At 36.1% G+C, this 24,147-nt stretch overlaps 1 protein-coding gene across 1 annotated transcript; it reads right to left on the bottom strand.

The window, feature by feature from the left end:
- Nucleotides 1-13: 13 nt before the first annotated feature.
- On the bottom strand, nt 14-23,663 carry LOC113092960 (collagen alpha-6(VI) chain-like). Its single transcript, XM_026258765.1, has 40 exons — nt 23,588-23,663; nt 22,875-23,483; nt 21,981-22,553; nt 21,209-21,778; nt 20,443-21,060; nt 19,752-20,324; nt 19,048-19,599; nt 18,096-18,671; nt 17,050-17,643; nt 16,174-16,517; nt 15,235-15,313; nt 14,464-14,600; nt 13,701-13,793; nt 13,351-13,404; nt 11,679-11,750; nt 11,228-11,254; nt 10,671-10,715; nt 10,220-10,273; nt 10,073-10,135; nt 9,913-9,978; nt 9,405-9,458; nt 8,695-8,730; nt 8,306-8,371; nt 8,101-8,163; nt 7,932-7,994; nt 7,093-7,155; nt 6,945-6,995; nt 6,535-6,597; nt 6,356-6,418; nt 5,718-5,753; nt 5,575-5,611; nt 5,372-5,383; nt 4,771-5,267; nt 4,482-4,557; nt 3,201-3,842; nt 2,386-2,476; nt 1,792-2,087; nt 1,426-1,596; nt 898-936; nt 14-582 (listed from the first exon to the last, which is right to left on the bottom strand). The coding sequence occupies exons 1-40, from the start codon at nt 23,661-23,663 to the stop codon at nt 392-394; spliced, it is 8,385 nt and encodes a 2,794-aa protein (XP_026114550.1). The 3' UTR covers nt 14-391.
- Between the last annotated feature and the right edge of the window lie 484 nt (nt 23,664-24,147).

The following is a 24,147-nucleotide window of genomic DNA, read 5'->3' as shown; positions in this document are numbered from 1 at the left end:
TTTATTTTTTTTTTTGTCTTTTCTCTGCACTGCTAATGGCACCAAACAGAATTGCAATCTGAACATTTAAGCTGTCTAACAACATTGTCTCAACCTGTGGCTTGAGTCTAACTGAACGATTACTGAAATGATTGAGAATGAATCATTATTTTTTGCATTATTTCTTTCTGGTGCAAATAATGCCACATCATTAGAAACTTCACCTTTAAACAAATTCTGCTTTTGTAATCAAATCATTCCTACACTCAAATTTAGCTAAATATACATTTAGCTAAATATGTAAATACATATAGCTAAAACTGCTTCAATGGCTGCCATTTGACAATCGTGATGAGAATATGATCATGATCACGAAAGAATGAAGCTGCTAAAATTCATTAGACATCACAGTTTAGACGTTTGGAGATATGTTTTTGTCCCTGAGACAGCGAATCTCACAATCCTCCTGAGTGTTGAACCTGTTGCTGTTCCCGTCACAGCCTCCATACCAGAACTGGACACATTCACCACTGCTGACGTTGAAGTACCATTTCACTGAAAAGTTTGAGCAAGTTCCTGCATCAAGTATGAGCTGGCAAATGTCTGTGAGCAGAAAGAGTTACACACAATAATGAGCACACTGATGGCTTTGAAGCAATAAAAAAACACCACACCTTTAATACTTGCATATTTCACCATGCATATTGAGTTCAACAATAATTTTATGCTTGATTTGCATTGTAGTTTTTGTGAATCAGGGATGCTCCTCATATGTATCTCCATTCGTTAAAAATAGTAAAATAATAATAATAAATCACAATGTGATTTTTTTTTTTTTCATTCTAGAAATGCTAAATATTTTATGGTTTGCGTTAAGCTATAAAATGTCTATGGCAAGTACAATAAATGTGTCTTTACCCTTGATACTGGAATCATCCTTGGGAAGATTTTCAGATTCTGTGGAGGAAGTTTGAACAGTCTCAAAACTCCAACATGAAAGCATTCAATATATCCATTAAAAATTTAATATTATATTATTATAAATTAAAATTATTATAAATAGCTAAACTACTGTTTTTAAAAGAGGAATTGATACACTATGCATTAAAACGTTCATATATGAATTAATGCATTAAATATTAATATATTTAAAATATACTGAACATATAATAATAAGGAATCAACCTCATTGCTGTTTTCCAAGTATTTTGACCCAGAGAGAATTTTAATTTCATGAAAAAAAGTTTTGACTTAAAAAAGTGCAATGTTCTAATATTGCATGACCAGCCTAAAAAAATTGCTTATGAATCTCTCATTATGCAATATTATTACTAAATACTGGATTTAATCTTTTGAGTACCAATGGTTAAACATAAAAAATAAATAATTATAATTTACATCAATAACAATATGGATCATATCAGTAAGCAAGTTTGGTCAGTTTACCTGTAGACACACATTCCTTAAAGCACTCATCCTCAGTCAAGAATCGGTTTTCATTTCCGCCACAACCACCATACCAGAAGTGCATGCATTTCTTAGTTTGCTGGCTGTAATACCATCTGGACATATACGATCCACACACACGGCCTGAATCTTTCTCAAGGAAGCAGCGTGCTGTTGGAAACAAACGGTACACTCCACTAATTCCTAATGATCTAATGAATACAGAACTCTGTCAGAGAAACAGCTTAAAAGCTTGTGCATTTTAATGTGAGTGAGGATACAGTACTATGCCAAAGATACAGTACATGCAACTCCAAAAAAACTAAATCAAGGGTTAAATTGGCCAGTAAGATCTGGATTCACCACCTTTAGTCTTGGAGGGCTCCTTTTTGTCCTTTCTGTGCTCTTTTCTATATTGATCAGTGTCATCATATTGACTGGCTTCAATGAATGATTCTTTGTTTTGCTCATCTCCATAATAGTTATAAGGTTCTTCTGTTGTGATGGGCTCTTCGGTGGGCTCTTCGGTGGGCTCTTCATAAGGCTCTTCGGTGGGCTCTTCAGTGGGCTCTTCATAAGGCTCTTCAGTGGGCTCTTCGGTGGGCGCTTCAGTGGGCTCTTCATAAGGCTCTTCAGTGGGCTCTTCAGTTGGCAGAATAGCACTGAAAAACAGTTAGACACATTAATATCATTAAAAAGCACAGAATGTGTCCTGTACAGGCTAATTATTGTTCAATATTGCAGCATCGATTTGTATTTCAATGTGCAAATAAAAACAAAATATGGCTCGTGAATCCCAGGTTTCCCATTTCTGGCACAGTGCTCAAAGACTCTAAACAGTAAAAAGATTTTACTCTAAAACCTTTGGATTAATAAGCCAAATGGCTTTGAGAATACACAATCCATGCACTAACTTTTGTGATTTTATGTCTAAAGATTGTGGTTAGTAAATAACATTACCTCTCTGTGGTTTGTTGTCCAGTTCCAACAGGCCTCACCACAAACCCACGACAATCAGGAGTAGGTATTAATGACTGGGGTAAGATTCCTTCTGCAAAACAACAGCAGATACACACCAGGGTTATTATTGTTAACTGAAATGAAAAATAAGCCACCCCCCCCCCAAAAAAAAATTTAATAAAAATAAATAAATTGAATAAAACATTAAAGAAACATACTTTCTACTTTGCTCCTTACATTTCTTATTTTTGAAGTACTAAAATAACAAACTAAAACAGGAAAAATTAAATTATTAAAATTTTAACTAAAATTTACTAAAAAGAATGTGTATAACCCAGCATGTAAGAAGAAGTGACAAATAATAACTATATCAAAACAACTAAAAATTAAATAGAAAACAAAAACAAAAAATTATAATTAAAAGTATATTAATTTAATGAATAATATTGTAGGTTAAACACTACTTGCAAATGATGAAAGAGGATGTTAGCAACTGTTCATTTTAAGAAGAAAGCAGATAATGTAGAGAGTTTTGGGGCTATTGTTTGCAGAAAACCTCTTAAAATGTGAAAAACTTTCAGATTAAATGAAAATGAAAAATCTAAAAATTATAATAAAATAATAAAAAAGACTGTTTGTAAAGTAATGTTTTACAAAGGCAAAAAAACTACTGCATATTTTTTGTTTTTTTTTATTTAGATGAAAGAGGATGTGAGCATCTGTTGATTTTCAGAGGAAAAAGTCTGCAAGTTTCACCAACAGATCAGGATCTTTCACAGCGGCATTGTGAAAACACAACCATGAATATTTCTTACTGTGGAGCATATGCAGGAAGGCGTAAGCGAAGCGTGTGCCATAACCTCTGTCATCCAGGAACACCAGGTGCTGGTCCAGAGGAGAACTGGTGAGCTCCACCATCTGTGTCCGGTCGAATCTCTGTCCCGCCATGAGAATAAACATCACAACATTCTGACACTTACACAGTCTAGACAAATAATCAAGCTGAGCTTTGTTGTACTTAAAATCTTCACCAAAAACAGCCATGACCATTCGTTTGCTTCGTGGTCTTTCTACTTTAAGGATAACGTTAGTAATCAGCCACTCCAAAGCAAAGTCAGGGTGGGATGTCCCGCCCACTTGCTTCACTGTATCTTTAATATGCCTCTTCATGATATTGCGATCTTTATATTTAGTGAAGCTGAACTCCTCGTTGATGTAAGATGAGCCATAAACGGAGCTCTGCTGGTAGACGGACAGCCTGGTTTTTCTGTCGGCTCTGCTCGGTTCACTGCTCACATCGATCCGGTCCAACAGAGACACCAGAAGCTCCTTCATGTTTAAATAGTGTTGAGTGTTCACGTTATCAGACCCATCCATCAGCACAGACAGATCCATATCCATCTGCAGAGGTGGAGGCCGCAGAATTACACCACACACTGGGTCTGGGTTACAACGATCTGGCAAGAGAGAATAAAAAACCTTGGCATGTAATTAAAGACATCCATGATCCAAAACCTACCTACATAAGCCACAACCTAACAGAAATAGAACCTCATTAATGACTGATTTGGAACACTTTAGATCTCATTGGGAAGTTGGCTTGTTGACATTGCTAAGATAATGACATAATACTCTAATAAGCATAAAATTAATAATGCATACTAATATTGGTCAAAATATGCACTTTTTGGATTTACAATAAACATTTATTTAACTTTGTCCACCACTAAGGATTTTTACTGAGCTTGTTGCAGTGCCTTATACTTGCTGTCTTAGGGGCCATTAACACAGAATGTGTTTACGCATTTTCATGCACTACATAAACATGGGCTAGACAAACATGTTTGACTGTGACAATCATTTCTTGTGTCTTTTCCATGTTGCATGCATGGCACCACATTCTTAAACACAGCATTCAAGTTAAAATAAGTTCAACTTGTCAAAAACGCATCTCTAGACCTTATTGAATCCCAAGAATCATTTTCCAACACTGTGCTGTGTTTTGCATTTTTAAACATGAAAAATCCATTGTGTTAATGTTTGGATTCTCAAAGAGTTGAACAGAATCAAACGTGGATGTCTGCACTGGAGCTTACCAAAACAAATGATGCACTGCTTAATGCGACTTACTCCTCTGCCATCAACGATAATGTAGCTTCCCGTGTCATCAACCTGAGACAGACATTTGAGGTAGAAATTACTCTTATTCAAAGCTAAGAGTGCTAGTGAATTATATATATATATATATATATATATATATTACAAATTGCAAAAATCCATTACTGTTACTTTTCTGTTTATTACTGTGGAGTAATATGAATAAATGAATGAATTAAGTTTACTTGCATTTTTTTGCATTTGCAAATCTGATGTTTTCTTATGTACCTGCAATGCTCGGGTCACATCATCAGCAGGACTAAAGGCGATCACTCCGAGGCCAATGTCTGCAGCCTTGAACTCCAGCATGGCTGTTGCAAGGCTCGAGTCATCCCTCGACGGACCATTTGTAAAGAACACAGCCACTTTCCTCATTAACCTGCCACTTCGGACACGTTTGAAGATGTTCCGAGAAACAAAGCTCATGGCTTGTCCGATGTTTCTGGTTTTTGTGGTTCTCTCTAGAGGTAATGTTCTTACAGCTTCCAGAAGGGTCTTCTTCTTCAGGTGGTCTGTGAAACGGATCAGGATCCTGGACTCGCTGTTGTAGGCGATCACAGACACCCGTGCTCCTTGTGGACAATTTGTTTCAGCAATGGAAATGTCTTCCAACAAGGAAAGAGCCGCAGAACGCATCCGCTGGAAAACTTGAGGAGTTACACCCACAGACATGTCCAAAGCTATCGCCAGGTCTGTGGGGTAAACTGGACACTGGGTACCATTACCTGAAAGCATTTTGGAAAGGGACTTTTTATTTTTTATTTACAATTTAGCAAAAAGTTACTAATAAATAAGGCACTGAAATGTTAAAGTGTAAGGCAAAGCATACCGGAGCAGCAAGCTGTGGAGACAAAATAAAAGATAAAATGTAGATCAAATGATTTCAAGGTTTAATATACAGAAAGCTAAATGCCACATATAAGAGATCACGAAGAGAGAAATAAAATAACTGAATGAGATCATGCTAATGACTAAAATCACTAGCAGTCATTCTGCTTGGTATTCTTTGGATATTAGGTTCTCTGAACTTACGACAGTTTTTGCGTATGTGTTCGACCAGGTCACATTCCTTGACGTTCAGAAGCAGAAAAAGACAGAAGGAAAACAATCAAACTTTTAGAATAGATGAGTAATTTAACACTATTTAAAGATATTGTCTCTTAATATGAACCTACAGGCATTGGATTGATTCCAGGAGGACCTTTTTCACCCTAGAAATAAAATTAAATTAAATAAACAATTAGAAAAGTGCATGAACAAACAAATAAACATAAAGTATCTCAGAACAAAAAAATTAATATGAAGACAAATATCTCAGACCACCTTAATTACATTTGCTTAACCCTCCTTCATTTTTGGGTCACACTTGCTACTTACAAACATGACAGAATCCTTGAAATTTAACTTTATTTTTTTATTTTTTATTTTTTTACGAAAAAAATATGTAAAATATTTTTGTCAAGTAATATTTTTAATCATTATTTAGAATTTTTGTGAGGATTTTATTATGGAATATTTATAATATGTTTTGCTTTTTTTAATGCAATTTTTTTCCCATGGTAGTGTTACTTTTTTTTATTTTTTGACACTTTAAAATATTCAAATCATGTCCATGACTTTTGTTTTCACATAGCTAATTTGATAAAAGTCACCAAGAGTCTTCTCATTCCAATGATGCAAAAAAAATATTTTTCATTTAAAAACATTTTTGTTTTCAATCAATTCCGACCGAAGATGACCTAAACTGAAAATGTTTTGTGATGTATTAGAAGTATTTGTTTAATCTGTAAAAAAGTGATGACAAATGACTGACCCTGTGTCCATCCATCCCATTGTCTCCTGGAGGACCTTCAGTACCCGGACGTCCCGTGTTTCCCTGATCACATCAATACATCATACAACATAACTGCATAACCTCCAAAAAGTATGCTGCGAACATGCAGAACCTTCTCTATGATGTTAAATAAAATAATATATGATTTAAAAGTGTACCGGTTTTCCTCGATAACCTTTATGTCCTTTACTTCCACTGGATCCTTTGGTACCATGCTCACCCTATAATTATAATCACTGAGATGAATAATGTTACATCATGGACTATTAATTTGTAATTATTATTATTACCATTTATACAATAACATAAAATGGCTAGTGATGAGCTGCAACAGATGATTAACTAGCTTTAACAGACCTGCAAACCAGGGAGGCCAAAGTATCCATTGTTTCCCTGAAAGCAATTTTATTCTGTTAGTTGAATATCAATAAACATACACAAAAAGAGAGAAAACAAGTTACCATATTTTGCAGAAAATAATGTTTTGCACTTTCCTCATATGCAAAGCTTTGCTCTTGATGTTAATTTTAAAATAAGTTTTAGCATGTTTCAGATATGGCACCGGTACCTTGTGTCCTTTGAGCCCCGCAGGTCCATACCCGTCTCTTCCATCTTGTCCCTTTTTACATAAAGTCATACTTTAGACTGGAGAGTCTCATATTTAAATGGGCATTTTATCATTTTCAAGTCAACAATGCACAAATGCATTAACTGACCAGAGGCCCTTTGAATCCCTCTGGTCCCTGTGATCCCTTGAGTCCCGGGTCACCCGGTGGACCCTAAACACAAGCAAGGAAAGTGTGAAAAGAGGAGAATTTCTCTACAACATTTTATGGCTGCAGCACTACCACATAATATACTGGAGACCAAGCAGGTTTTAAAGGAATAATTCACCCAAAAATGAAGATTTGCTGAAAATGTACTGAATCTCAGGTCATCTAAGATGTAGATGAGTTTGTTTCTTCATCAGAACAGATATGAAGAAACTTATCATTACATCATTTGCTCACCAATGGATGCTCTGCAGTGAATGGGTGCCGTTAGAATGAAAATCCAAATAGCTGATAAAATCATCACAATAATCCACAAGTAATCCACACCACTCCAGTCAATCAGTTAACATCTTGTGAAGTGAAGAGCTGCCTGTTTGGCAGACAATCATTAAGATTTTTTTCTTTTGAGTTCAAACTGTTGTTACCGTTGTTAAAATACAAGTAATCTACCCATAATATACTGCTTTTAATAATTATTGTCTTCTCTAAATCAGGAGAGAAATATAAGCATACCAAGAACCGTTTACAAGCAGAAATAGTCCTAAATAGTCCTAAAAAAATAAGACTTGTGGATTATTGTGTTGATTTTATTTGTAGCTGTTTAGACTCTTATTTTGACGGCACCCAATCACTGCAGAGGAATTATTGGTGAGCAGAGTGATACATTTCTCCAAATCTGTTTTACTGAAGAAAAAAAAACTCATGCATTTTTAACAGAATCAGGAAAAGAGAAAGATGGAAGTACAGTAAGAAGAAAACTTCAGTACAACAGTCTTCCATACCCTTGGCCCTCTGGGTCCTCGACCTCCTTTTGAACCTTCAGGTCCAGTTGGGCCAAAGGGACCCTATGAAAACACACATGGTTCTGTCAGCATTCATTGTATTGTATTGTTTTGTACATTAAGAGTAAAAACATGAACATGCGACTAGTTTAATCAACTGAATACACACATGAATTCCAGGTACACCTGGAGGACCACCAACTCCTTGAAACCCCTTTGGGCCTGGTGGTCCCTAAACAGACAAAAAACAAAAGGGAAAAAAAGAAAAAAAAAGATCAGGGAGGTATAACACATCATAAAATCAAACCCTACCATCGGACATCTCTTATCTGTTGGTTTCTTTTTAAATAAAGGTGAAATGTCCTAGTTCTCACCACTTGTCCAGGATAACCAGGAAGACCTGGCTGTCCAGCTTCTCCTTTTGCATTTGAAGATGCACCCTAAACAGATACACACGTTTCCACACATTACAATTACAGAATAGACCAGAACAGATTATATTAGACAAGAACACATTTGAACAGATTATAAAATGGAATGGAATTTATAACAGAAAAAAACAGTTCAGAGATTTATGGAATAAATGAGAGAAGAACAGAATAGAATAGAACAGGATATAATGACAACAACAGGATACAATAATATAATGAACAACAGAATACGTTAGAATTAGAAATATATAAATATATAACATATAAGGTTAGAAAAGAATGGTATACTGTAGAACAGAACATTTAAAATAGAACAGAACATGCTACATTACCGGCGCTCCTGGTCGGCCTTTTCTCCCTGGAGCACCCTACCAAAATACACTGAGAAGTTATTTGAAGGATAAAACTTCATGAAGGATGAAAAAAAGGACTTTCAGGCAATTAATGTTAAATATCCCACATCGCATGTCAGATGTCATGAAAATCGTAACACAAAACATGATCCTTCAGAAATCATTCTAATATGCAGATTTGGCAAAGAAACCTTTTTATTATTATCACAGATGAAAATAGTTACGCTGCTTAATGAAAGTGTGAAAACTAAGAACCAAGTGTCTTTTTTTCATGATTCTTGGATGAACCGAAAGTTTGAAAAGCAAAATTTATTAAAAACAGAAATCTTTTGCAACATTTTAAATGTTTTTCTTGTCATTTTTAAAAAAATTCATGTGTTCCCTGTTGGAGAAGAGCATTAACTTCTTAAAACAAAAAAAAGGTGATCCAATCTTTTGAACCACAGTCTATATCTATTTGTTACACATGCAAAAAAAAATAATAAGAATAATAATTAAAAAAATAAAAAATTAAATTGCAATACGATAGGGACACTAAGTAATACATAACACCTACACATTTTCAGAAAGAAAGTCCAAAACAGGGATTGTAGGATTAGAGAATCATTCCAGTGACAGCTTTGTCCCTTTTTTCTGAGAGTGTAGTTACAGTTAGAAGCCACTAAGGTATTAATACAGGTAATACTCACAGGATCACCGTTATCCCCAGGTCTGCCTGAGGGTCCAGTAGTGCCCTGGTCACCCTGACAAGAGAACACAGTCATAACACACTTTTACTAAAAAAAAAAAAAAAAAAAAAAAGTGGTTCTAAATCAGAGATGTTTCTGATATCTGGTCACTTGATTCTCTTTTATTAAAGTTCTTAATTTGGAATTTTCCATCAATGAAAGTCAAAGTAAGAGCCAAGAAAGAAAGATCAATTAAGAAGCAGTAACACTTGTGGCCGTGTCGACATGCAGAAATATGTAAGTGGTGTTAATATTAACATTTTAAGTAATCACAAGTGTAAATGTGCTAACTTTGACAGCCGGCAAAACCCATTGTCTCATGGGAGGATTTTAAAGAAGTGTGTATACACAATAACAGAAGAAGAATGTGTTTTCGGCACACCGCTACTGAAACAGAAACATTCTCTCACTCTTACACAAACAAATGGACTTAACATTATCCAGATGGAGTGTGAAAAAAGACCCTCACCGGGATTCCAGTATCTCCCCTCTCGCCTTTCGGACCTGAAATTGTGCTGTCTCTTCCTGGTGCACCCTATTAACACAAACAGAGAATCAAGCACAGACAAATCAAGTCAGGTTGTTTAGACGGTAAAAAACAGCTACTTTAAACACAGAGAAATCCTTACAGGATCTCCTCTCACTCCGCCGTGTCCCTTAGGTCCAAGACTGCCTCTGAAACCCTTCTCACCCTAAAAGACAGAAATAACAGTGAAGAAGCCACTGGGATGTTTTAAGAAGACAGCTGTGATGAAACACATGCGTGATGTAGTTACAGCACTGCCCGGGTCTCCTTTAGGTCCTGGAAGCCCATTTAAGCCAGCATCACCCTGCACGCAACAGAAACAGAGTACAGTGAATCAATCAAATGACTCATTAACTAATTTGATTACAATGTGCTGCGAAGCAGTTTCATTGCCCATTATGGGTTTAAATTACTGCAGTGTTTACAAGGCAGCACTTTATTCCTCAAACACAATTAATTATGTCATTACATGATCATACTTCTGATTATGGATTTACAAAAGATATGACTGTTATAAGTGGTCAAACGTACAAATTTTTCTTGGCGGTTCACATAACAGACAAACAAAAACTATAGACTTGCACTAAAACAGTGAATGTTATACTTAATTTAATAGAGATATATATATATATATATATAACATTTTACAACAGAACATGTGAATGTAAGTGTAGAAAAGGTGCAGAGAAAATAAATGTGACCTGTTCTCCATTCACTCCATCCAGCCCATCGTCCCCATCTTCTCCCTGTCAGACAGAGGTCAAAGGGTCACACACTTACAGTCTGTTTTGAGAAGTAATCAACAACACTACACAAATAAAATGTCCAATTGTACTTGTTTAAGACCCTTAAACGACATCTGCAGCTTGGAAAAGAAATAGACCCAACTGCTTTAAGAAAACTGTTAACATCATCATTTTTAATGAGAAACTGAACTTGTTTTCCAGTTAAAATGTGCAAGAACCCTTTAAGCTATTTTTTTTTTTACTTGCTAATGTATAAAACCATCTGTTATTGCAAAAAGATTCTATGAAAATATTCTATGCAGTTTTGCTTTGCATTTAAGTTTGTTAGACAAGACAACTATACAGTACTCAAAAACCTTTACATTTTTTTTTTAGGTGTAAACTGTGGCTGTTGAAGAAAACACTTTAGGATATCTTTTACAGTTTACATTTTTGTCCAGAAAATAACTGTAACAGTGGGTGCAACTATAGAGCGAACAGCCAGTAAATAGCATAATAACTCTTTTACTCACTTTATTTCCATTGTAGCCTCTCTGGCCCTGTTGAAATGAGATTTAAAAACATTTTCTTGATTCAGCACAGCTGTAAAACTCATCTGGTTTACCTGTCCTCATATACAGACAATAACATATCCTAGCCATGCATTTAGTAATAGTCATGCAGGTAGCATGTATCCATCCCTATTCACACTTGATGTATAAATGTGTTTGCACCAAATAACAAAATATGAAACCATTTTACTTGATATAATAACAATCTGATTAATTGTTTAACCTTACAGTATTTTAATTATTATTTCTTGAAAATAAAAACGGAAGAATGTATAGTTTAAAGTTCTATTTGAGTGGTGTATTAAGAAATCTTGCATACTAAGATAAATCCAGAAATTCCAAGAAGAAAATTTCCACTGATAAAAATGGCATCAAGAGATGCATCTTCATTGATAATCGAATGTTACATTACCTTTATTCCTCTGTTTCCAGGACAACCGTTGTGTCCCTGAGTTCCATTCAGCCCTGGTGGTCCTCGCTCTCCCTGCCAGAAACAAGATGGGAGAAAGACTGTTTATCCATAGCATATACAATGTAAATCCTCTCTAAAACATGTATATTCTGTCCTATATACAGTATCATCAGTAACACATTGCTACCGATGAGGTCAGATGCTATCAGCTATGCATTTTCTTGTGAATTACTAATGCTGAAATTTCTGAATTGGACTATTAAGGCAAAACAAAACAACGGTTTTCAATCATTCACAAAGTATGCATGCACACAAATTTGTGCATGAAATGTGCGTACGAATGAATTTAAGAACAAATCACCAATTCACCAAAAAATTTGTTACAAATTTATTCTAAAATGTATTCTAAATTTATGACAAAATATAGGAACAACTGAAACCAGAAATCAGATTATTAGATCATCGAAATTTCATCTAATCCTAAATACATTCTATTCGATCATATACAGTGAAGAGTGAGAAAAGCTGTGTTAGCTTCAGCTGTGAAGTTTCTCTGAATAATATGCATATGTGAATCTGGCCAAACAGAGGTCTGTAATCTGGGTCTCTGCTTGTTGTGAGAATGACACATTTGGCACTGCTCAAAGATCGAAGAAAAAAAAAAAAAAAAAAAATTAGGTACAACTTTTTATCTCCCATTTGAGATGTAAACTTGCAACTATGAGATAAAAAGTCAAAATTTTTGTAAAAAAGAAAATAAAAAATTTATTCTGTGTAAACAAGCTTCTGTAGGCAAAACCATTTCTGCAATCAGCAGCAAGTTTGACAAGAGTGATGAAAGGCTTTAAGGAAAGAGTGTACAGAAAGCCCTTAAATGGAGATGGTTTGGACATGAAAATGACTAACCTTGTGCAAGTGGCCGCTCATTTAGATTACTCCAAATTCACTATCATCAGAACAAGGTTTCAAACTTATATATGTACGCACAAACGTGTTGTGAATTAAGTGGAGATTTTTCGTGAGAACTTCTCCTGTCCATACAAACACGGAATAATCCATGCAATTATTAGTGAATGAGACACATAAAAAATTTGGCCAATTTGACTTTTCATAATTAGCTTCAGATTACCAGAAAGATAACAAAATGAATGTGACAAGTGGGGCAGGGCAAAGAGCTCTGGGAACAGATTCTTAAGTCCGTCTCTAGTTCGATGGAGGAGCCACGGAAGGAAAAAAGAATGAGAAAGGACCAGGAATAGATTGACAGCATTTTCTGATTCATGGAGTGACAAATATATATATATATATATATATATATATATATATATATATATATATATATATACAGAATCCCTTTCTTTCCAAATTTTGACTCTAATATGTCAGCAAAAGAAACAAGAATTTTGAACCTGTCTTTATCCAATATTCAGATTTCTGTTCCGGAAATGTTTGCAAATTAGTGCCTGTTTAATTAGATAATGCCTATTTTGCTTATTTAAGCATAATATTTCATAAAAAAATGTAATACAAAAAAAGTTTGGAAATATCAATAAAGTATGGTGATATTTATTAGTAAATTTTTTTTTTCCTTTTCACTTGGGCTGTTTTGCCTTAAGTGCATGTAATGTGAAGGTCGTATGACATCAGAAATCAGGCTGACGGTTTCACTTACCATACTACCTTCATCTCCCGGAAATCCAGGATGACCCTTCTGACCAGTGTATCCCTAAATAATAAAAGAAAACAGGTATACTGACACATTGAAGATGGTCTCTTGAACACAGCAGAGCCACGTTCCTGATGCCAAGGATGATCAAAAATCTAGCAGCCTTCTAACTAAGATACTGTACCTTATTTTAGTCAAATTGTATTTGTCACATTTAGTCACAATGCAATTATCATTCTTCTAATGACATAATGCATCAAGCTAAGTAAGAAAAATCCATCCAAGGCAAATAATACAAGAGAAAATATGTAAACCCCAATTTTATTTCTACATTATCAGAATTGAGGGACTTCAACCTTTTGACCCGGTTTTCCAGGGGGTCCTCGTGGTCCAGGTACACCAGTGCATGAACAAGGCACATCGCAGCATTCCCTCAGTGCTACTGTTTCCTGAGGGGAGAGAAAATCATACAATGAGTGAAACTGTTTGTATTTTGTTGTTGAAGTCACAAGCCATGCATCCAGTCAAATTTTAGGGTACTTTACTAACAAATCTATCCGTCACTTGGTAGTAGCTTAAAAGAATAGACAGATGGCATAACTTAATACTATAAACGTATTATAAACGTATATAAGTTGCCAAAGTTTAAATATTTATCCAGTTGCAATGATTTGATTTATATATATATATATTTATTGATTTATATAATAATAATAATTATTATTATTATTTTTACTCAACAAGTTAAAGGGGAGTAGCTAAACAAATAAATAAATTAACATTTAGCAGACACTTTTATCCAAAGCAACTTACAGTGCATTCAGGCGATACATTTTTTACCAGTATATATGTTCCCTGGGAATTGAACACATGATCTTTTGCACTGCAAATGCAATACTCTACCACTGAGCTACAGGAACACCCAAGCTATGAAAAGCTATGAAAAGCCTTCATTTAAAATACACAAAATACAATTTTAGTTTCATTACAAGATTTCTTTCAGAACAGCTGCTGTTGAGCAATTGATGAAACTTGTGCAGATGGCATAAAATATAAGCCTGGCAAGAACTGCAAAATGTTACTTTATTTTGAGTGAACAGCACGTTTTTGGATACTTACAATTTGTTTCATAAGAGCGTTGCCTAAATTTAGCATGTTGATGGTCAGTGGCTGCAGGTAGCTGAAACCTCTGCCAAATTCCAGCTGTTGATAATCTACTGTTCCCTCCAAAGACACAATCAGCAGTGCACTGACCCCTAGTTTACACATCAGAAATGAGCACACATGGGTTTAGTACAGAGTGACTGCAGAGGTAATGGTACAGGATGTATTAAAGTTCTGCACATAACTGAGATATTGATGGATCAGTATTGAAATAATTTGCAATGGCTCAGTTTTTATGGTTAAGATATAAAGTGTGGACTCTGAAAGGTATAATTGGAAAACAATGATGCATGTTTAGTGATGTCATATGGCACCCACAGATATCTATGGTTGTACCATCAATGTTGTGCCTTCTATTCACATAATTTTGTTTAAATGCTACTTTGTACACTCCTAATATTACACTACAAATATGACAGAACATGTACTCCTTGTTTAGCAGCAAAACAGGACAATTTTGCATCTGAATATATGGAAAAGCAATTTCGAGTGTGACCTGGATGCACCAACAAGTGGTGGGATATTTTGCTAATAAAATTACATTTAATGTTTAGCATCTTGAGAGCTTACATTTTACCCCATGCAGTAATGCGATTTAAGTGCTTTCAGACATGTCAATGTGAGCAAACATTTGTAAACTAGTTCAAAGTGTAGAGTATGCAAAAGGAAGACACAGTTTTAAAATAAATTCAGATTAATGTGGATGTAGCCAAAGACATCACTTACCACTTTGCTTAAGTCTCTCTGAACTCGCCATTAAATGCTGAATGTTATCATCCAGCCCGTCTGTAAAGATTATCAAAACCTAAACACAAACATACGATTAAATGTCAGGAGATTTTTCTGTGTGAATACCATTTTCTGGTTACCCTCAACTGAATGAGCAATAAATATCTAATGTGATCTAGGTGCCTGATATGAATCTAAGTGACCAAAAAAAGGACCCCAGTTTCTCATCGGATTTTTCAACCATGTTTGGCTGGCCTCTTCCATCTATTGTCATTTACATACATATTATTTTTTTCCCAATAGTGCTCTTACAGATGCAATTTTTTTTATTTTAAAATGCATAGTGTTTCTTTGTTGTGTAAATGACTTCTAATGAGAGTCTGTCAGTAAAACAGAAAATCATTTGAAAATATCATCAGCAGAGATGTTCTTGCTCAATTAAGGGAACATTAAGGAAGGGATAAGGTACACCCAGACGGTTGTTATCTCACAATAAACCACAACAGGGTGATCAGGACCCCGACACAAAGCTTATTACACGGCTACTTGCCACATAAGTAAATAATTAAACACAAAATATTGATTTGAGTTGAAATATTTGAATGCAAAGCTTCTGAGAAGAAAGTAAGTGCGATGATCATGTGGCAAATTCAAACTGGACAGATATTTCAATGAGAAAAAAATACAATTAAACCATTTATTACACAACATTTCACCTAAAAAAAATAAAAATAATTAAGGCTATAAAAGTTGCTGTTACACAGAGGAGCCTGTGTTATTAGCTTTAACAGGTTGTTATCAAGGGATAACATACCTCGCAATGTCGCGACTGACCAATCGTAATCATGTATTCCACAGAGCCGTGTAATAACAAAGAATAAAATATAGAATTGACAGCCATTTTGATGGTCAGTTTTATGTCAAAAACAGTCCCACCTTTGCCTTGGCTTTGGAAGAGGCTAACTTTTCTCTGAAGGAATCTAACAGAAGCTTGTTAAAGTCCAGGGGTGCAGTAGGTCGCCATGACATCACTTTCTCCACCACATCCTCACTGTACTTCTCAAAGCCAAAATCTTCCAGAACACTCCCATCTGTCCCAGACACAAGCCTATAGCCAAATCTAGTTGTAATCTTGTCCTTTACGATGCAGCACAGATCACCAATCATGGAGATACGATGGATGGCTGCAGAAACCAACTGTTCCACCTGAGGTCTGAACAGAGTTTGTGTGCTTGTTCGTCTGGACACGTCAAACCCAAAGGCAATGTCAATATCACAATCTGTTCGAACAAAACAAAACAATGGTTCACAATCTTCAAGAAAGGGTATAGACAAAATATTATACATCATTATCATTAATAAATATGCAATCATGCTATATATGTCACTATATTACCATGTTAGAGAGAGTTTTAACAACAGATTCCTAAAATCCCAGAGCAGTTTCCTAATTATCTACACTCAACTATATTGCTATCAGTTAATTTACATGTTTTAAGCATTTACTGTACCTTTTGTTTTATAGTTTTAGAAAAACTACTCCTCTCTCAAGAGACACAACATAAGATGAATTTGAAACAATACAGTGTATTTATTTATTTAATTTATTTATTTAAACAGTGTGCGATTTTAACTAATTATCTGTTCCAAAACCTATTGAGCTTCCTTATCAGACAGCAGGTCACAAGATAATGTATATAAGAGGCATTTGAAGGCAAGAGGAATTAGGTTTAGGAACAGAGCTCATTTGAAGAGTGTGTGGTATATAATAATTATGAATTATGAATACTATAATAAACTATAGTTACTTACCATGTGGGGGTTGTGGTAGTGGTCTTGTGTCTGTACAGAGTAAATGTAACACTTTCCTTATGGTTGTCTTCAGTTCAAGGCCTTCAAAAGTCTCAATAAGGACCCGATCAGCTGATCCAGCTATTTCACGCAGCTCAGATTTCTTTATTTCATCACCGATCCCAATGGCAGTTATTGATATCTTCTTGTTTCTGAGATACTCTAATGCATTCATGTCTTTGTCATCATTAGCTTTTCCATCTGTGATCAGCAGGAGATTCTGAGCTACTCCTTCATCTATTCTGGATCCATTCTCTTTTGTAAAGTAGTATCGAACATTTCTCAGGGCGTCCCAAGTACTTGTGCCCTGCATTCGTTGTCTAATTTTGTTTATAGCTTCCTCCACTTCTGCAAAACTAGTGTATGTGTTCAGGTAAAATTGATGCAGGAGTATATCGCTGAACTGGGCAACACCCACTCGCCATTTGTCTTGAGCAATATCCAGCTCTTTCACAATGTCAATCATGGTTTTTTTGAGAGTATTCCAACTATGTTCGTGAATAGACTCTGATCCATCAATTAAAAAAACAAGGTCTGATTCCTCCATCTCACAAACTGGAAAAAACAACAACAACAACAACAACAAAACATTAGGACAAACTAAATTAATGGACAACTGTAGATTGGCAGTTTCAGATCTCGCATTTTTACCAATAATTAGAGATAGTTCAGTAGGTGGTCTTAGACATGAGCAATCCACATAAGCCACCCACACATGGACAAGCATTCATGGACGAAGCAACCATGGGACACAAACACTAAGCCTCATATGGAGACGAAGATTTTTGTAGTGAATTATATTGCCATATATCATGTAGCATTGAATGGATTTATAACATTATTTATTTTAAGTATAATTCAACATCAATCTGATCAATCAAGATGCGTGAAAAAACGAAATAGAAACAGTCCCTTAAAGTCAACTTGCTCTATTGAAAATAGAACGATGAGTTCATTTACAGAAAAATGTATGGCACAAAGTGTTTAGTGATAAGAATCAGATTTACTTGGTTTGGTAAGATTGCAGAGCTCTCGGGTGATCCGTTTTTGTAGACCATGCAGATCCTTGTATGTTTTTGCATAGTGCACTCTTCCTTTCCTTCCCACAATCTCCTTTAGCTGTTCAGCATCTGCTTCTTCAGTACCAATAGCAAAAAAGTTGACCTCTGAATTTGCCAGGGATTCAGGCCATGTTGCCAGACCACTTACGTCATTAATCTTGCCGTCTGTTATCAGGAATAGCACTTGGCCAACATTCCTTGCTCGTCGTCCGCCATGTGTTTCCTCAAAGTAGTTGAGTGTATACTTCAGGGCTCGGGCTGTGTTTCTGCGTCCTCCTGAAGCTTTGAGGTTTGAGATAACCCTCAGAATATCAGTTTGACTATAGTACTGTTTTAGTGTGAACTCTAAATGAGGGTTGTCAGAGTAGGTGATGGCGCCAAATCGTACCCGCTTTTCTCCAACCACAGATTTGCTCACCGTATATTTGATTAAGTTTGTCATTTCCCGGAAACCATCTTTATTTGGACTTCCAGAGGAATCAACAAGGAAGATTATATCAATCAGTTCTGGTGTCTTGCATTCTGGAAAGATATATGATGTTAATGTTAGAAGTCATTTGGAAAATCCACTTTTGATAATAATTGAAGTGGTTTTTACTATAACACACATTAATGACAAGCATTTAACAGATGTACACTTTAAAAATGTGCAGTCCTTCTCTTTTGGCAAAACAACCATCAGACATTAATGTCTACATGCTATGGGTGGTCAGGTTAAGATGATCAGGTGGTAAATATGTGCACTGCTACACTTGCATGTAGATTCCCCCAACAATAATAGACATTGTCTAAAAGCCGCAGAACTTTTTTTTTTTTTCTCAAAGGATTTAACATCAACTGACAGAAGTTACTGACATGATGTGATCTCTCCTAAAAATCTCAGATTTGGTTTACTTACCTGTGTTGCAGATCTTGAGAAGGACGTCATTGCTTAATTCTTTTAGGGATGCAACTGAGTCTTCAAAGAACAATCGATCATGGGATCCAGCAATGGCAAGAATCTGTGATCTGTTTGCATGTTTCATACCAATGGCAATAATGTTGGTGAAACTGTCTCTCAAGACTTTAGCAGGCTCGGCTACATCATCCCTACTCTCTCCATCTGAAAGAACTATTAAGAACTTTAAAGCACTGGTGCGTCCTCCTTTAGAAATGTCGAAAGATTGTAATGTTTCTGTAAGTGCTTTTCCAGTGTACGTTTTTCCATACATCTGTTTGATATTACTAATTTTCTGTAATAATACATCTTTATCATCAAATGTATTTAATGAAAACTCCTCCTTTGTGTTTGTGCCGTACTGAACAACCGCAACACGCTCCTTGTCCAGTCCAATTGCAAACTTATCTATCACAAGCTTCATTATCTCCTTCATTTTTTCAAAGTCCTCAGCATGAACGCTTTCTGATCCATCAAGCAGAAAGACAACATCTGCAAAAAGACCTTCACAACCTGAAAATAAGAAATTCATAAAGTGAATCTTGAAACAAATTCTATTTAGGCCAATTTTATTATTTTCTCACACATTCAATTAAAAAAAAAGTGCTAATGACATAACAGTGCAAACATACATTGCAAACTTTGCCATTGATCGTATTTCTCACCTTCAAAGGAGCATATTTCTGTAATGATGTCTTTCTTGATTTCATCAAGGAAATCATAGTTTTTGACAAAAAATGTTCTTTGTGGGCTGCCAGATATTAATTCCAGCTCTGGCAAAGATGCATCTTTCACACCAATTGCATAAATGGTGACATTCTGTTCTGTTCTCAAAATTTTAGCAGGAACTTCTACCGACTCTTCTGTCGCTCTTGACTCGCCATCTGTGATGACAATCAGGAGCTTACGAACCTTTTCCCCACGTGTCTGTACAGCTTCTTCGAATAGTGGGATCATTTTTCTCAACCCCAGATCAGTCCTGGTGCCCCCTCCCTCCATAATCAGGGCATTCACTGCCTTTTCAATATCAGCTTTTGTGTTATAGTCATGCAATCGGAAAACTATTGTTGCACGGCTTGCAAATTTCACCAATCCAAAGCGCACATTGTTATTTCCCACCTCAAATGCTTCAAGCCATTGCTTTGTAAAGTTCTTCATATCTTCAAACTCATCATAGGTTATACTTCCTGATTCATCCAGAAGAAAGTATATGTCTGCTTTGGTTGTATCCTTGCAACCTGCAGTGGAGTTACATTTTTAGAATTCACATATGAAATATAAATTGTGAAATCTGAACTTGAACGTGTTTTTAGGGCAAGTAATTCATAAGAAAATTTGTACAAACTTTTTACCAACCTTGCAATGCAAAGCTCTGTGAGCTTGTAGGTACGATGGAATCTGTGATTTCATTGCAAAGTGTTCTGGTTAAAATATTTGAAAGTGAATTTAGTTTATCAAAGTCTTTCACATTGAAAACAAACTTTTTATATGGATATGATGCAATCTCTCTCAAGTCCTCCTCCTCTGTGTCTTTGATACCAAGCGCAAATACAGTGACGCCAGATCGCCGCAATGCTGCCGCAGCACTGGCGGCGTCATCTGTTGACTTTCCATCAGTGATCACAACAGCAACCTGCTGAACATTCTGATCTCTTCTGCTGCCTCTTGCTTTGGTGAACACTTTGTCTTTGGCAAACGTGAGAGCAGCTCCAGTGTTTGTTTTACCACGACCATATGGCATGCTGCTGATATAGCGCAGGATGTCAGTCTTATCATCGAAGGTGTTGAAGTACACATCTGTTCGAGGGACGTCACTATAGAGGACCACAGCTATTTTTATTTTTCCCTCACCCACATCAAGACTTCCGATTGTGTTCTCGAGAAAGTCACGTACAAGTTGGAAGTTATTGGATCTGATACTGCTGGACTGATCCACAATAAAAGTGATATCTGCCACCACGTCAAACAGGCACTCTGTCAAAAAAATATGAGAACTTAAAAAAAGTGTCTTTAGGGTTATGTAATACATAATAGTTTTTCAAGTTAAAACTCTAAACAAAGTAGAAAATGAAAAAAGTTTATGGGTTTTTTGGAAAGAATATTAGATAATGCATGCACTCACCCCTTGCAACAGACACAACTTCCCACGTCTCGATGGCAAACTTAATTTTCTGTTGCACTTCTAGGATGTTACCTACTAACTTGTAGTTGTGTTGTTGACTAGAGATGTGCTTCATTTCATGTTCATCAGCTTTGTTCAAGCCAACAGCAAAAACTGTCACTGCATCTTCTTTGATTGTGCGGGATGCTTGGATTACACCATCGGCGGATTCTCCAGCTGAAATTACTAACAGAAACTGCTTAAAGCCTTCAGAGACTCGGCTTCCAGTGGCAGTACTGAAGAAATTTTTGTGAGCATATTCAATTGCATTGCCAATTCTACGCTCCCCTGTAGGCCTCAGTGTCAGGCTGCGAACAGATGCCAAAATCTCATTCCTGGTCTTATCAGTATTTAGCAAGAACTCCTCCTTGACATTTTCACTGAACTGAGCCAGGCCGACACGATTAGTATTCTTTCCCACATTGAGCTGCAGGATCAGTCTTTGAAGAAAATTCCTTATTATTTGCTGCTCTTGTCTAGATGCTGAACTATCAACCAATATGAAGAGATCAGCAAATTTTGACACAAAAGCTAAAGAGAATGGAAGCAAAGGAATAGAATTACTTGCATCAATAAACAGTCCCATACTAGAGCACAGAAAACAGTAGATTGTAGTTCACTGTTATGGGAATCAAAGCTAGTAGATGTTTTTGTAGTAATTTTAAGGTTGTCATATTCAACAATTCCACAGTAAAGACACAAATAGGAAAGCATAGCAAATAAAATCTGTTACCTTGTGACTGTAGAGTCACAGTTGAGCACACCTTGTTGCGTATACTTTCTTTTAGACCTTGCAGTTCTTGATAACTGTCGATACTGAATAAGAACTCTTCATGTGGGATATTAGCAATGGTACGCAGTTTTTCCATTTTGCCCTTTCCCACCCTGATGACAAAGATGGAAACCCCTTGGTTTCGTAGTCTTTGGGAAGGTTCCTCCACATCATCATTTGATTCCCCATCTGTGATGACTATGGCAATGCCAGGAACTTTCTCTCTGGCCTGTGTAAAGTAATTCTCACGGATGAAAGTCAGAGCCTGACCAGTGTTAGTGCGTCCTTTACGGTAGATGAGATCATTCAACTTTTGGTGCAGGTCTCCCTTATCTGAATATTCACCGAGCAGGAACTCTTGGTACGGTCTGTCACTGAACTGAGCAAGTCCCACTCTCACCTTGTCGGGTCTAAGGTTAAATCTATCCACAAAAGCATGGAGGAACTTCCTCACTTCTTGGAAATCACTCTCTCCAATGCTACCAGATGAGTCAACAAGGAGGACAATGTCTGCCTGAGCAGTCTGGTTGCAGCCTAGGCAAATGGAAGAATTTTAGATAGAACTTTGACCACTTGATTCTGCTCTTAATTATTTTGTTTCCACAAATAAAATAATAGAAAGGTTATTTTAATGGTGTAATCATTTTTTTTCTGTAAATGTGACACAGTCATTATGTTGCCTTAACTACAATATTAAAAAACACAATATTTTAATTAAAACCAAAAAAAATACTATTTCCTACAGAAGAATATTTTACACTTTCGTGAAAAACCTTTTCATGAGTTTTCAATTAATGTGCATCAAAATTGGTATTCTTTATTTCTTGTAAATTATTAGACTTGGACATGTGTTACCTCTTGACATCAGGATGACCTCTTTTTGTGTTTCCTCTACAGTGGTGCATACTTTCTGGATTACACTCTGAGAGATTCCTTGCAGAGCTACAAAGTCTGATACGCTGTAGACATGCTGATCATACGGCTCACTCGCGATCAGCCTCAGTAATGCCACGTTTGCATCTTTGATCCCTATGGCGAATATTTTGATTCCCCTTTGCCTCAGCTCCTTAGCCTGTGACTCGACCTCATCTTGAGAGTCACCATCTGTGATAACAATGGCAATCTGAGGAACATTCTGCTGTGCTCGACTTCCGGCCTTTTCAACAAAGTGTTGTTTCAGCATAAACTCCAAACCCTTGCCCGTAAATGTCCTGCCGGTTTTATAACGCAGATTTTGGATGTAGCTGAGAATTTCCTCTTTGTTCTGGTAAGTGTTGAGTGTGAATTCAGTATATGGTGTGTCAGTGTACTGGACCAAACCAATCCTGATTCTGTCAGGAGCAACTTCAAAGTTCTCTACGACTGAGGAGAGGAATTCACGGATTTGCTGGAAGTTCTCTGGCCCAATACTGGTAGAGCCATCCACCAGGAATACAATGTCAGCCACTGTGTTCTGTGTACAGACTGAGAGAAGGAAACCAGAGACTTTTAATTTAATCAACGACTAGACCAAATGGAATATACAAAAATTGTGCTGAATAATCTCATCAAGTAAAATCTGTCCCTACCAATGTTTTGACCATTGCTGACAAGAAAACATGATGACAGAACAAGGAAACGAAGTAATCCCCATTCCTTCTCCATGCTTGATCCCTGAAATAAAGCAACCAATGATATTAAAAGTTTCTGCACAACCAAACAGAATTTAAAATATAATATGAATGTAAAATAAAAAAAGATAAAAGTTGAAAGAGAATGAGATCTTTGCATTTTCCAACTGATCTTTCTTGTTTTATATGCAATTAACAAACAGAATATTTGTAAAGACTGATATACTGTGATATGGGAGCTACCCTCTTTGTGAGTTACTGGCTTACTTCCACTTCCACTTCTTAGCACACAAGTGCAGCTTGTACCAAATTGCACACTTCGTGTTTATTTGAGTAAACAATGGCCATTAGGTCAGCAAAACCACAAACACAAACTATTTTAAACACATCAAACGTTATCAAATGCACACCAGTACAGCATGCTTGCAACACCATTTGCCAAAATTACATTTTGGTCTTGCAGATTTGTTACACTGCACAAAAATGGAGCAACTCCAAATCTTTACATATATTTAAAG

This window comes from Carassius auratus, unplaced genomic scaffold (genome assembly GCF_003368295.1).
Source record: "Carassius auratus strain Wakin unplaced genomic scaffold, ASM336829v1 scaf_tig00214790, whole genome shotgun sequence".
Lineage (NCBI taxonomy): Eukaryota > Metazoa > Chordata > Actinopteri > Cypriniformes > Cyprinidae > Carassius > Carassius auratus.
The sequence above is the reverse complement of the archived record's forward strand: the minus strand, read 5'-3'. Positions and strand labels throughout refer to the sequence as shown.